Raw genomic sequence first — 13537 nt, 5'->3', positions numbered from 1 at the left:
CTTGAAAGATGGGAGAGTGCTTGGAAATTATAACATCTAAATCAGTAAGAAAGTACTTTTAATCATCAGTGTTCCGAGAGGAAACAATTCTTCAGATCTCTTACCTCCATGCTCAGTACCTCCTTTGGCACTTTTGCTAATATATTCTTTAATCTAGTGCCCCCTCTTTTTTAACCACTACTACAAATATCCGAACCCCCAGTTACCAGACAGTAGAGGCTTTCGATTGCATGATGACGGTAGTACATAGAAAGTAATGACATCACATTAAGTCATCTGCGCATGCAAGAACGTTGAATTCTCGCAGCCGCATGGATTCTAGGATGCAATTTAGCAATCTATGTTGTGCAGAGGACTTAAGAAGGTCATGCATGAGTAAATCTCAAAGCTCCCTAATATTAAAAATAGTCTCCCAACGAGAGCTATGTCTATGCCCTATTCTGCCTTACTGTACAGGTATTATGTTTACTAATAAAGTATCCACATGGGGATTCGGTTATCAGGAAATGTGTGGTGTTGTCTACTGTAGTGACTTTTTAGTGAACTTTCTAGGACAGGTCTTATATTCATTTTTGTCTTTAGCTCATGACTCATCCCATCATTCCTCCATACCGGATTTACTCAATCTTACAAGGTTAACTGCTAGACGACAACATAGTGAAAAAGGTGAATAAAGGGTGGTTATGCACTGTTTTCACCCAGTTTTTAAATACTGTATTCGAAACTCTGTATCTCATACCATTTCCAAGTTTTTTTTTGTTTACACCCTTTTTGCCAGCTACAACATATCAAAAAATTTGTTTCCTCCGGAACTTAGCTTTAAAGATAACTTCTACAAAATCAATGTCAGACAACTTGACAAGGAGGTGCAGGTACTCAGAAATACAAGGAAGTGATTCTAACAGCAGGAAAAAGATGCTGTATACATCTCCATTACTTTTCAAAATTAGACATCACACCCACTGCCATCAACTTCTTTTTTTTTTAACCATATATACAGAAGGAACCCTTCCAGTGTATCCTAGAAGGTTGGTTTATATTCAGGGGCCCTTTTAAATATATGAAATAATGCGATGTTTTTATCAGTGAAGTTTCTTTATGAGGCTTACGGAGTGGAGTGGTTTTTATTCTTGAGAAAAAGTTCTGCTGTCACAGGATTTAAACTCTGCGATTAGAAGACAAGCACCTTACTTACTTGTTCCGTAGGCATCTTTTGTCCTTCGGGATTGAGGCAGAGCACTCAAGCCTCTCGTGAACACAAAATCACTTTTGATATACGGTGCGAACTTAACCACAAAGCTACTATATTTATACTCGCGTATAAGACAAGGCTTCAAATAGCAATTCATGATTGAATTATGACAGGGGGGGTTGTCTTATGTGCATGACATACACATTTTAGATTGATTAAGTCACGCTTGTCTTATATGCGGATCGTCTGTAACATGCAAGTTTACTACTAAAATGGAGTTACTAAATGTTAGTATGAATGAACGCAATTTTAAATACGAGGAAATAAGATTTTGATGAACATATAAAACTCATCAAATAGTATTATTTTGGAAGATTAGCCTTGCATTGGACCCGTTTTTAGCCAGATAGATACAGTATCAAGATCATAAAAATTAGAAAAAATGTAGGAATTCTGAGGATGAATCAGGGAGGCCGTCTTTTATACCCACAACATAAAAAAATTGTCCAAAAATCTTGTCAAACTCGGATCGTCTTATACGCGGGTCCCTTATACGCAAGAATATACGGTATTCAACCCCATTGTTTTATTAATTTACTTGATCCATATATGATGGTTGAGATGCTTGTAGTATGCCCATATATAGTCATGATATGCCTATATATAGTCATGATGTGATGTCATTTCACCTCCTAATAATAATAATTATGTCAGTATAAAGCATGTGACATGCCTAAATATGGTCATGATGACATCACATCATGACTATATATAGGCACATCATGACTGTATATGATATACAACAACTATCTCAACCATCATGTTACAGTTCTAATACTTAATACTCCGAAGGGTCTTTGATCCGAAAGCTCGTTGGTCCGAAGGGTCTTATGTCCGTTGTCTGAATGGTCTTAAGTCTTGTCCAAAGGGTCTTTGGTCCGATTGTCCGTTGTCCGAAGGGTCTTTGGTCTAAAGATTCAAATTTTAGTGACCAGGTTTTCCAGGAATGTAAGTTATACATTTTGAAATTGTGTATTAATCGCCGTCAGTTTTTGCTTATAAGAAATTAGCAAATAGTAAAACCGCTCATCATAAAAAAAAAAATCAAATCCTGGATGTGACAGTAATGAAAAAAGTTTAGTCAATCTTATATGCATGGGCGGGGATCACTACCTTGTAGCAGTATTATGGAAGTTGTGTGGGTTTGTGTATTCTCTTCCTTCTCAGTTAAGGTGCATTACATAAACTTAATTAAATTCAATTTTATTCAATTAATGATATTAAGAGGGATTTTGTCAACTCAAAGAGGTATTTTAGGTGTCTGATGTTTTTTTTCGCACGATTGTGAGAGCAAACCAATTTTGTGTGTTTATCATGTTCAAGTTCAATTTATTTGATATCATCTAACTATTTATACAACTTTTTTGGTGTGTATCATGTGCAAACAAACAACAACAAAAGGTGATATAAGGATGGCCCATTAAAGTTTCCTTTAAAAGAAAAAAGAGTAAAACCTATTTCCAAAGGGGTCCTAGGAGCACTAAAAATGGCAAAAATTTAAATATATACCAATGAAAAGCAGTGAAAAACAGACAAAAGGCATTAAAACAGTTTATGTATTTTTAAAAATGCTATAAACATTAAAATGCGTTAAATCGGCTCTTCAGTTGCCTATAATTTAGAGACGTATTGACCACCGAAATCACAAATGTTTTTTTTAACTTCTTTTCTTTTTAAGATTGTTTATCTTACATGATACATTGCGTATTTAAATTAAGATCCTTCTCTTTATATAACCAACGTTTACAACTATATATCCTTCTCTTTTATATGACCAACATTTACAATTACATATTAAGTGACACCTATGCTTTTCACCATATATATTCTTGGTTTTTCATTCAAAAAGCAATAATTGTATATACTGGTAGTCCCCAATATGTGTTTTTTCAATCACATTTTTCTCTATATATTTGAAATATATTTGCTTCGGACTTTCGGACTACATACCATTCGTACCAACAGACCTTCTGAATAAAAGTTATTTGGACCAAAGGACCTTCTGTGCACCCGACGGTTGTCGGCAGACGAGAACCAATGGAGAACGCAACACCGCGACGCGCGCACAAGGGATCATTTTTGTCTGACAGTCTGACGACCCGTTCAGACTGTCATCGCCGATCAGCAGACGGTGTCGCGTCATCTAGTGCTCATAGAGAGTGGAGTTGGATTCGTCGTGCGACGGTCGTACGATGCATTAAGCTTTTGTTTTAACTTTAAATTTTGAAATTTACTAAAATAAATGTTGTAACAGCCAATCAAAACTAATATAAATATGACAAGTATTATGATAGTCATATTTTTGGTAAAATAATAAAATTATATTTATCGACACTGACTTTAAATAAAACAGCGCCATCATTGTGTTAGTGAAGTGAATTTATGATGATACTAATAATATGATAATATGTTACTGATAGTACTAATATGCTATAAATGGTTCTTCAGTATATAGACTAAAATTTCCAAGTGATAATATTGATGATGATAATGATAAGAGAGGATAATGATAATGATGCTTAATATTTTAAAAAGAAATATTATGTAAGTAACATGAAAACTCTTTAATTGATGACTATCTGATTTAGTGATCTGCAAATTATATAGAAAACTAGTATTATAATAGTGTCTGTAAATTCTTTAAAGAAAATACTATTACAGTATTCTAATTTTATGTTCTTATTTATTAGGTACTCACTATTCACAGTGGCACACACTAAGTAGTGGCACGACCAGAAATACATTTTAAAAAAATGGAAAACTAATAAAGGTACAAAAAGATCCTAAATTCAATAATAAACAAGTTATACTGTCAAAGATGAACCAGAAATTAACAGTAATGCAAAAATCATGAAAAATTAAGGAACTGGACTGGTTCCAGGTAGGTACAAAATATGATAAAATCACAACCACATGTGCATTGCACATGCGCATTACATATGTATATACCCACGAACTCACAAAAAATGAATCGGCATTAGATACTGTTTTCAGTATACAAATTAAGTGATTTCCTTATTCAATTTTTTTTTTTTTTCAATTTTATTATTTTGATGTAATTACTAATTAAGATGAGACTTTTTTTATACCTTGTTTGGTGGACATATTTTTTAAAGATTGACATAGGAGGGTGGAAAAAAAATCCAGAGGGAGGAGAAAATAAAAAGAAAATTGTATTAGTGAATGTAAACAGTGTACTAATGGGAGGGTTAATGCTTTAAATTTATATAATTAGGAAGAATATATATCTTATTTTTCGAGATTTCAAGGCAGTGATGGGCGTAATCAAAATAATGAAAATGTTAATTTTTTTCTGAAATTTCCGTTTTTCATGGAGGCGGGGTGCACTAATTAGTCAAAAATAAAATTTTTATTTGGAATAAAAAAAATAAAAAAATAAAAATAAATCGATCATTATTGGCAGGCGACAGGTTTACTAAACATGGTATAAAAAAAGTGTTGCCCAACAGCCTAGCTCTCTAAAATGAAAAGATCAAGACTTGTTTGGTTTTAAATTTCCATTATGTCATCAATTTCTTACACAACCCTTCCCGTACAGTTGCATATCTGTCTCAACGTAGTTGATTCATCCCTTTTTAACAAATCAAGAACAATATTTAGCTTGTTTATCATACTGTCAAGAATGTTTTAGACAGAAATGACGATAACGTATTCGTTATAGTTTTCATAAGGTTGCGAAATCTCTTATTATTTATCCCATTCAGCATTCCAAGTTCTATATATTTCATATCACTACTTGCATTACATATCATTCATCTAAACTGTTTACTTGATGAAGTATACTGTTCACCCTAATAAGTGCACTGTTAACCTGAGACGAGATTTTTTCTATACCGCATTTAGCAAACCCACAGTCAATAATGATCAAATAAAAATAAAATTCTATTTTTGGCCAATTAGCGCACCCGTTGCTACCATGACAAAACCATATTCGTTACCATCTATGCAAGCTTCCTAAAAATATCTACTACAAACTACAGTATATAAAACCAATACCAAGCATCTTTTCTTTGATCACTGAAAATGAAACTACATTTCAACATTAAAAAAATTGAATTTTCCAGGGGAATTTCTTGTAGACTTTGTGGTACTGAAGATTTGTTTATTTTGAAAGTAAATTTCTGAAAAAAATTACATAGAAACTGTTTTGGATAACTAATTGAAGGAAACTGACGCTTACAAAATGAAATTTGAAATAAAACCTTTAAAAAAACTGAACATTGAATTACTCAGTTTACTACTTTCGAGTCACAGAATCAGAAAATGAATATTCAACGGTAAAAAAAAGCTGAAAGCTGAAAAAAGAGAAATGAAGTTAGTACAGTCTATTAATAATTAGGCCTATATTTTGGTTACTAACAGGCAACTGGACATTACTAGATATAGCACCAGAAAAGGTTTTTAATGTTACTGTAAATTGGTATTGGTACAAATATTTTCAAAACATTTGTGGTGATGTACAAGTGATCTTTGTTTCGGTGGAACCGTTTGCCCCTTTTGTTTGTTCGGAGGTAGAACTTTATTATTCCAGTCTAGCCACATTATGCAAATCAGTTCCGGCATTTTGCAATGCGGAACGATATTCTGCTGTGTATGTTGTCAGGATGAAGCGCGAGAGCAAGTGTATCGTACAACAAGCCAGAAAGATGGCTTCGGATTCAGGCAAGAACCTCGATTTACTTCTTCTTGCTGGTAAGCACACATTGTTTAGAATTTTAAAGTTAGGTTTGGGTGTCTACTATCGCTCAGTCTTTCAGATCAATATCATCGCTAGAGTATTTTTTAGAGCGGAATTTCAAATGTTTTGCAAACCAGGAAGTGGTCTAACCTGATCGAGCTATGTTGTTGTGTAGCGTACTGTAGTAAGCATGTGCGATCACTTCCGGTTTTGAGAACGTACTACTAAACACCGTATATATAAACAATTTATAGCTGTGTGTTTAAGATAAACAATGCTTGAGAATCTTAGATTGTAAATTTATCCCATAAAATGTCTAAGTTGTGCATTTGAGTCAGTTTGCTATATGAATCTTGGGGTTTAAATCCGAACCAGGAAGTGCATTACTGGATGCAAGCTCCAGCCAAGCTGGGTAGGTAGGTGAAGAAGGGGTCTCGTTCGCTGCATCAACATTAGAACAAAACCCGACCTAACAAAATGTGACATGGGTCGGCCTGGCCTAATTCACTGATTTTCGGATAGATTTCGTTGTATTTCGATCTGATTTTAATAATAGCTGGTATTATTATAAATATCTTACGGGATTTATTGTATTGAATAATATTTTTTTCTCAAGGAAGGCAAGACGTACTGTATAAACTTGTTTTCTTGATGTTACTTGTTTTTTTGATGTTGATCAATTGTTGAGGTGGAGTTGTCAGGCCTGTGATAAAGGGACCTAGCTGGAGATTATACCAGGCCCAAAGGATACTCGTCAGGGTGCATTATGAACATCATTGTCATGATCAATGCAGATAAACTAGGGCCAGTTTGTTGAAAGCATGTAACCTCCTTGACAATTCTTAATAAGATTTGTAAACCTTAATTTACTTTATTATATTAATAATAATAATATTTATATTATAGGCCTAGTAATAATTGCAACAGTTTAATTTTTAAACTGTAGTCTGTGTTTGGTTTTTGCATGAAGTAGTCCATCTTAATTTTGTTCATTAGTCTTTGAAAAAGATGCACAACGAAATTTAGGAGGCATCAATCCCTGATGTTTGTTTATTGATTTTGGCGGACTGGTAATTGTGATACGTACTGAACACATATAAATATGTAGCAATACACAAGACAAATGACCCATGAAGCTACAGGAGGATGATGAGGTACACTAAGCGTAGCCTGTCATACAGTATAATGCTTACATAATCCTTCGCATTCTCAGTAGATCAGTGTAAGCGATGCCTGTAAAATATGCTTATGTCCTGGCTTTAAGCACAACCACTGCGAAACACTTAGTGCTTCACATCTGAAAGGGAAGGCGCTATTACAGTATATAAATAACAAGTAACATTATCAGGCTTTGGGGAGTGAAGTAATTTTGTCAATGACAAAGAAAAATCCTACCACTAAGAATTGTACCCAAGACCCCCCCTGGAGTAGAAGTCAGTATTCTTAATGTTTAAAAAGATGTTATTTATATTTAGTACAGTTCAATTACTGCTAATACCAAAAATTCTACACATTTTAAGTCCAGTGGCTTTGTCCGTGCTCAATATTAAAGAGTTTCCTGTTTACTTCCATCTTGCTTTGTACTTAGATTCCTGGATTTCCATATGGAAGTTGTCCTTAATAGGCACATCCAACTTATTTTTGGAATTTTTGTGAACGACCCAGAGAATGGCAACGGAAGTTCACCTTAGATGCGATTCGCTGGAAGAACAAAAGTACTTAAGTTATCGGCCAATTTGTGTCTTTGTTGTCTCCAACCAGGTGGTCTAATGCTTTGCCAGTTAATTATTTCCTTTGGAATTTTCCTCAATGAAGTTTGAACAAAAAATTATTTCTCTGCTGTCACAAATGATCACATTGTGTGAAAGTTATCTATTGAGTAATAAGGAAAACTATACAGATGACAATGATTAGGTAAAAAAAATATATACTTAAAAAAAAAATTGTGGAATAATGGATAATGGAATAACTTACATTTTCATGAGCATTTACGTTTATGATTTGCCATGGTAGTCTGCTATAGAAGAATATAAGAAATTATAGTTGTTGTAGTCTTACATGTGCAGATTGTAGTTTATTATACTTTTTTTTTTCAATAAATACATTATTAATTTAGGTATTTGTCCAGGTCATAAACTTTGACATTGTCAGTGTACATTTGACCTTTAAATGCATTCATAGGTACAAGCACACTATCAAATCTCATACTGTAATGATATTTTAGGGAATTAAGGAGTCGGTTGACAAATTTTGCAGTTAAGCGTAAGTGAATAAACAATGCATTGTGCAGTGTTGTTTGAATTAATTATAACATGATGTTCTGTTTTTTCCCAGCCATTAGTTATATTTAGGTACAGTATTAAATTTCATATTTGAAGAAAACCTAACAAATATTATGAAAAGTTAAGATATGTAAATTAGTTATAATATAATAATTATGTAAAGCACCATTCTGACAATCATTTTAGCTGTTCAACTTGTGTAAAAGTATTTTCACTGAATATAAATATAAAATTAAGTATCATAATATAGAAAAATATGTAACGATATCTAAAAATAAACATTGTAGTTTCTTTGTATACTATGGTATATTGGCATATTTTAAGGGTGCAGAACAGCGACCGCTTGCATAAATTGCCTTGTCCTGCTTTTTACAATACGATACAATTACAATACTCCTTTATTGTCGTTTTAACAACATGGTAAAAATAAAATTAATGTTGATTGAACCGGTAGGCAAAAACAGTAGTATGTTCAATTCAGAAATATTTTAAAAAATGAATAGATAATTAAAAAATATTGTTTATTTAGATACCTACATGTAGTGATGGATATCAAAGAGTCTCCTTATCAAAACAATGAAATTATTTTTTATTAATTCTAATGATTGTTTTTTTTTTTCAGCCAATGCATGTAGTGAAGGTAGCGATAGTATCCTAGCAACCCCGAACACAGTACCGTTTCCTGCGGCAGGAGAGACCATCCTAGCAGCTAAGGCGTTGCTCGATATTTCACCAACTTCAGGAGAAGCAAAAAAATTCCCAAATGTTTTAAAAGGTATGCTTCCTACTACCTTTCAATATAATATCATTGTCATAAGAGTGATGTTTTGCCCTACTTGACGTGTTATCGTACCGAATACTCAGTAGTTCCAAATTGTTTTAAAATTTTAAAAGAAAACCAATTTGAGTTGAGTATTTTTAGGACAGTCTTCTGATTTACTTAACGGCAACATTTTCTGATGAAAATATACAATGAAAATTTTGCTCTAAGGCCTAATAAAAAAAATGATTGGTTTCTCTTCCCCTCGCGCATCCAGTTTCTGCATTCAATTTTATTTTTAGCACACCCCACCCCCACGAAAATGGAAATTTCAGAAAAAAATAAAAGTTTTTCATTATTTTTATTACAGCCGTCGTTGCCTTGAAATCTCCAAATATAAGATGTGTATATTTCTTCCTAATTATATAAATTTAAAGCATTGAAAGATCCCATTACTACACTGTTTACATTAACCAACAAAATTAAATTTTTTTTTTCGCCCTCCTCTGAAAAATGTTCGCGGAACAAGGTATAAAGAAAGTCTCAGCTTAACGTTTGTTCTTTCCCAGTTGATGCCAATTGCCACACAGTCTCTTGAGTGCTCAAATTTACTGATTTGATTGGTTGATGCTATTTAGAGATGTTGAGTGTGTGCTAAGTCTTTTAAGCACTCAACTTGACAGGAATGATTGGTTTTGACAGGTCCTTGTCAAGCGATCCAGTAACCTGTAATAATGACGATATTAATGTAATTACTGCTGTTGCCTCTGTATCTTAGCAGCATGCATGAAATTCCTATCCAAATATGAAGGTTTATGATTCTTGTAGATAATAAAAAAAAAATGTTACTTGCTAACTGTAAAGCTATAGTACTAAATATTATAGCACACTGTTACCATTAGTTTGAGCTGTAGCTTGGAAGATAAGATGCCTCTGGATTTGAATGTTTTTCTCAAAACATGTTAAACACCTGGTTTTTTTCCTTTAATTAAAAGCAACTAGATAGTTAATAGAGCATTGCATTATTTAATTTAAATCTAGGTTTTAAAAAATATGTAATATACACACACACATTATTATGATACATGATTTTTTTTTAATTTGTTTTATTTATTTTTCTTTGGTTTCCAAAATAAATGCAGTACTGAGATTCTTATTTTTGTACAGTTTTTGAAGTATCAGTAAGTGACACTGTACTGAAAATATTTGAAATAATATTACAGGTAATTCTCCTTAATACCCTTTTAAATAATGTTAATTTTACTGAACATATAATATATATGGTAATTTTGAACCAACTGGACTGAAAACAATCATTGCTACTCCAAGGAAATTGGAAACGTCACCGACGTGTGCCTCCGTTTGCGTTTCAGGAACTTAGCATTAAGCGTGACATTTAACTGTTATATCGAATAACCATAAGCATAATTTATGTTATGACATTCATGTACAGCATTAAAACATGAACATAAAATAAATGGCTGTTATCTTCCCACACATGAAGTACTGTAACTATAATTAGTATCACACCACAGAAAAGTGATGGTACTTAAAGTCAGAAGCCACTAGTTCAGAATAACTGTTTTTATAAACTCCTATAAATTCATTATCTTAATTTATTGTATACATAGTGAGAACATTTTGGAATGTATTATGTGTTTGTCAAAATATATGTTAGAAAAATTGTATTGTTTGTATTGAATTAATTATATTTTAAAATTACATAATGTAGGCTATTCTAAATCATCTGAAAATGGTAATGATAAAATGTACAGTACAGACAGGAAATATCGCTTCGCATCTGCGCGTAACCTCTCGTAGCCTGCTCGTAGGTACCGTTTGGAACGTAGCTACGAACCACTACGAAGGTCATTGTTATTTTAATTAGCTTTGCAATGATCGTAGGCTGGATCGTCGGGCTGATAATCAATGCGTAAACAATATTGAAATATAGTTTACCAACTTTCAACACGTAAGCAATGTTGCAATTTACTAAATAAACAATGTTAGAACTTTATTGTTTTGTTATATCCTACCTTATTATTAAATCGATCATGTTTTAAAACTGTGTTTAGTTTGCTAGCTGGGTGGGTACCCTAGTGGGCATTCAGTATGTTCGAATTTCGATGTAATTTAGGCTTACGTACGGCCTACATTTTCCCCTATAGAGGAGAGCAGACAGTAGTTATACTGGTAAACTTTCCACTTATACACATCTAGATGTGTATAAGAGACAGGGTATTGGTAGTACAGGAGAAATACACCTCAATAATTATACTTGAGGCCATTGGTGTACGCATACCACACTAATTCTGAAAATTGACATCATTTTCACCCAAGTACGTAGCTGTAAAAAAATCTGAATTAAGAACAGACCGTTGGTAGAGGCTTTCATTTCAGCTTGATCCCGATGGTGTCATGTTTCGATCGTTGACAAATTATTCCTAATTTGGACAATAAAAGTTTTCAATGTTGCACATAATGCATTCTGACACAATGTAATAAGTAATATTTTTGTTGACATTTCTCAATTTGAATCACATGTTTATATTAACCAAATTATAAGAATTAATGAATTGTGTCCGAAGTCAATATAAATGTTTTCCGGACTTCCTGTGACCCTAACCTCCATTAATAGAAACCTCTAAATCAGCAGCATTATCTGTAAGCTTTTAATTATTTTAATAGTTTATTTTTTTTATTTTTTATATCCTATTTTGGCCATGAAATATCTTCTTATTAATGTTATCAAATTAATTCAATGAATCAATCTTTTGGGGTTATTTTTAGCCTCTGATATTATCTATTCAAAGAAGCTATTTGATGACAGTGTGGTTTACAGCAGGTTTCTGGTGTCTTCCGGGGTGCAGCAGTGTCTACTAATTATTTCCTTGATTTTCCTGTTTGTAAAATGTCTGGCATCTTTATGCTTGAATAAATAATAAGCCTAACCTATTTTGTTCTTGTTACTCAGCTTGTATGCATAGAACATTTATCTAAACATTTACTTATTTTTTCCTTTGTTTAATAATATTCATTATGATTTACTATTATAAATTTATCAATTTTGTTTAAGCATTTTTATTTAATCAGTTATTACAGGTTATATACCTGCTGCAGCAGTCTTTCTGCACATACAAATAAACAACATGCTTTTGCTTCGTAGGTTCGCTTCGCGTAGCCTTGCTTAGATTGTTTATATCAGGCTACGAAGCCTGCGCGCAGGTTAGATTGTTTATTTTCGGCTACGATGTATCTACGAAGCCTGCGCGCAGGTAAAAGTGCAATATTTCACGACTGTACTGTATGTAAATTTGTAAAATTGGTTCCCTTCTCTCTCCCCCCCCCCCAATGGCATTAAGCTTAGGTTTCTGTTTAATAAGCAGATGCTTTTAATGACTAGACCTATAGAACTTGGTGAGAAGTACTTAAGTTTACTTTTTCCAAGTAGTAATAAATTTACAATTTATGAATATATACTGTATAATCTTGCAATGTAACAGCTCTGTATTACATGTGTGTGGGTTGGCTAGTTTTCTGTGGGTTACAGCTCTCCAGGTCAATATATAAATTAATAATTTCATTAGTCTTTTAAGTTCCTATGCTATTACATGCATAGGAACTATTGTAATCACTCTTAGTCACGTTTCTTTTGTTTTTTATTGTGTGTAGTATGTGTGTGCGTGTGTGTGTAGACATTTATGCAAATGCGCATGCGTCAAAGAAAAGTTTTCCGACATTTTGTTCAGTCAGGGCTCACGCTAACCGATCGGCAAGTCGGGATGCATGAAACTATTTTGGTTTTACAGCAAAAAAAACCAACTGCTGTGGCATAGGTATTTTTAAGAAGGCCTAAAATAAAACAAAAAGGTTTTAATACTTGCTGAAATACATCGTTTTTTCATTTAGATCTCCATTTTTCACTAACTCCATGCGACGTTTTTTCTGTTGTATGAGTAGTCCATAGAGCTATTAAACAACTAGAGTGTTGACAAGATGGCGCAGCAATGCAGAGTTATTTATGTGTACCATCCAAGATGGCCGTCGTAGTAAAGCGCCACCTTCAGGCTTAGTATACATATTATTACATATTAATAAGCCCACTGACTGACTATTATTTCATTAATGATAATGAGTAATGGTAATAACAAATTATTAAACTATTGTAGCCAAAACGAGGCCAAGTGGAGCATCTTATTCAAAAATAAAGTATCAAGGAATGAAAATTAAAATCGTGTACATTACACCCAAACACCGCAACGCTCGAGTTTTAAACATACGGGTAGCTAGCTGTACTGAACCCTCTGAGTAAATTGAGGGCGCAATTGCAAACGATGGTGCTTAGCGAAATTTGATTGGCTAAATCTATGGTAGCCATCTTGGATGGTACCCACACAGTTCTGCGTATTTCGAACGTCGAATACATTGCGGTTAGCGCTCTAGTATTCTTATTATTATCTCTATGGAGTAGTCATATGAAGGTACCATATCCCCGACAGTTGGCTATGCAGCAATGTACCCTTTGAATACAAATTGAAGACAAG

At 33.3% G+C, this 13537-nt stretch overlaps 1 protein-coding gene across 10 annotated transcripts in view; it reads left to right on the top strand.

Moving 5' to 3' along the window:
* Window positions 1–13537, top strand: part of LOC117112950 (ETS-related transcription factor Elf-1-like) — a 63676-nt gene that overhangs the window by 39482 nt on the left and 10657 nt on the right. For 8 of the 10 annotated variants that reach the window (XM_033256175.1, XM_033256178.1, XM_033256171.1 and 5 more), the window contains one exon: window positions 8856–9008. In XM_033256175.1, coding sequence (XP_033112066.1) covers window positions 8856–9008 — 153 coding nt within the window. Of the gene's footprint in view, window positions 1–5809; window positions 5966–6184; window positions 6364–8855; window positions 9009–13537 lie in introns of those variants that run through there. The other 2 variants (XM_033256179.1, XM_033256181.1) reach the window with 2 other exon arrangements.

Source organism: Anneissia japonica, unplaced genomic scaffold (genome assembly GCF_011630105.1).
Source record: "Anneissia japonica isolate Jap-2015-1 unplaced genomic scaffold, ASM1163010v1 scaffold287774_len439945_cov178, whole genome shotgun sequence".
Taxonomy (NCBI): Eukaryota; Metazoa; Echinodermata; class Crinoidea; order Comatulida; family Comatulidae; genus Anneissia; species Anneissia japonica.
Note: the sequence above shows the minus strand (reverse complement) of the source record. Positions and strands in the feature narration are given on the sequence as shown.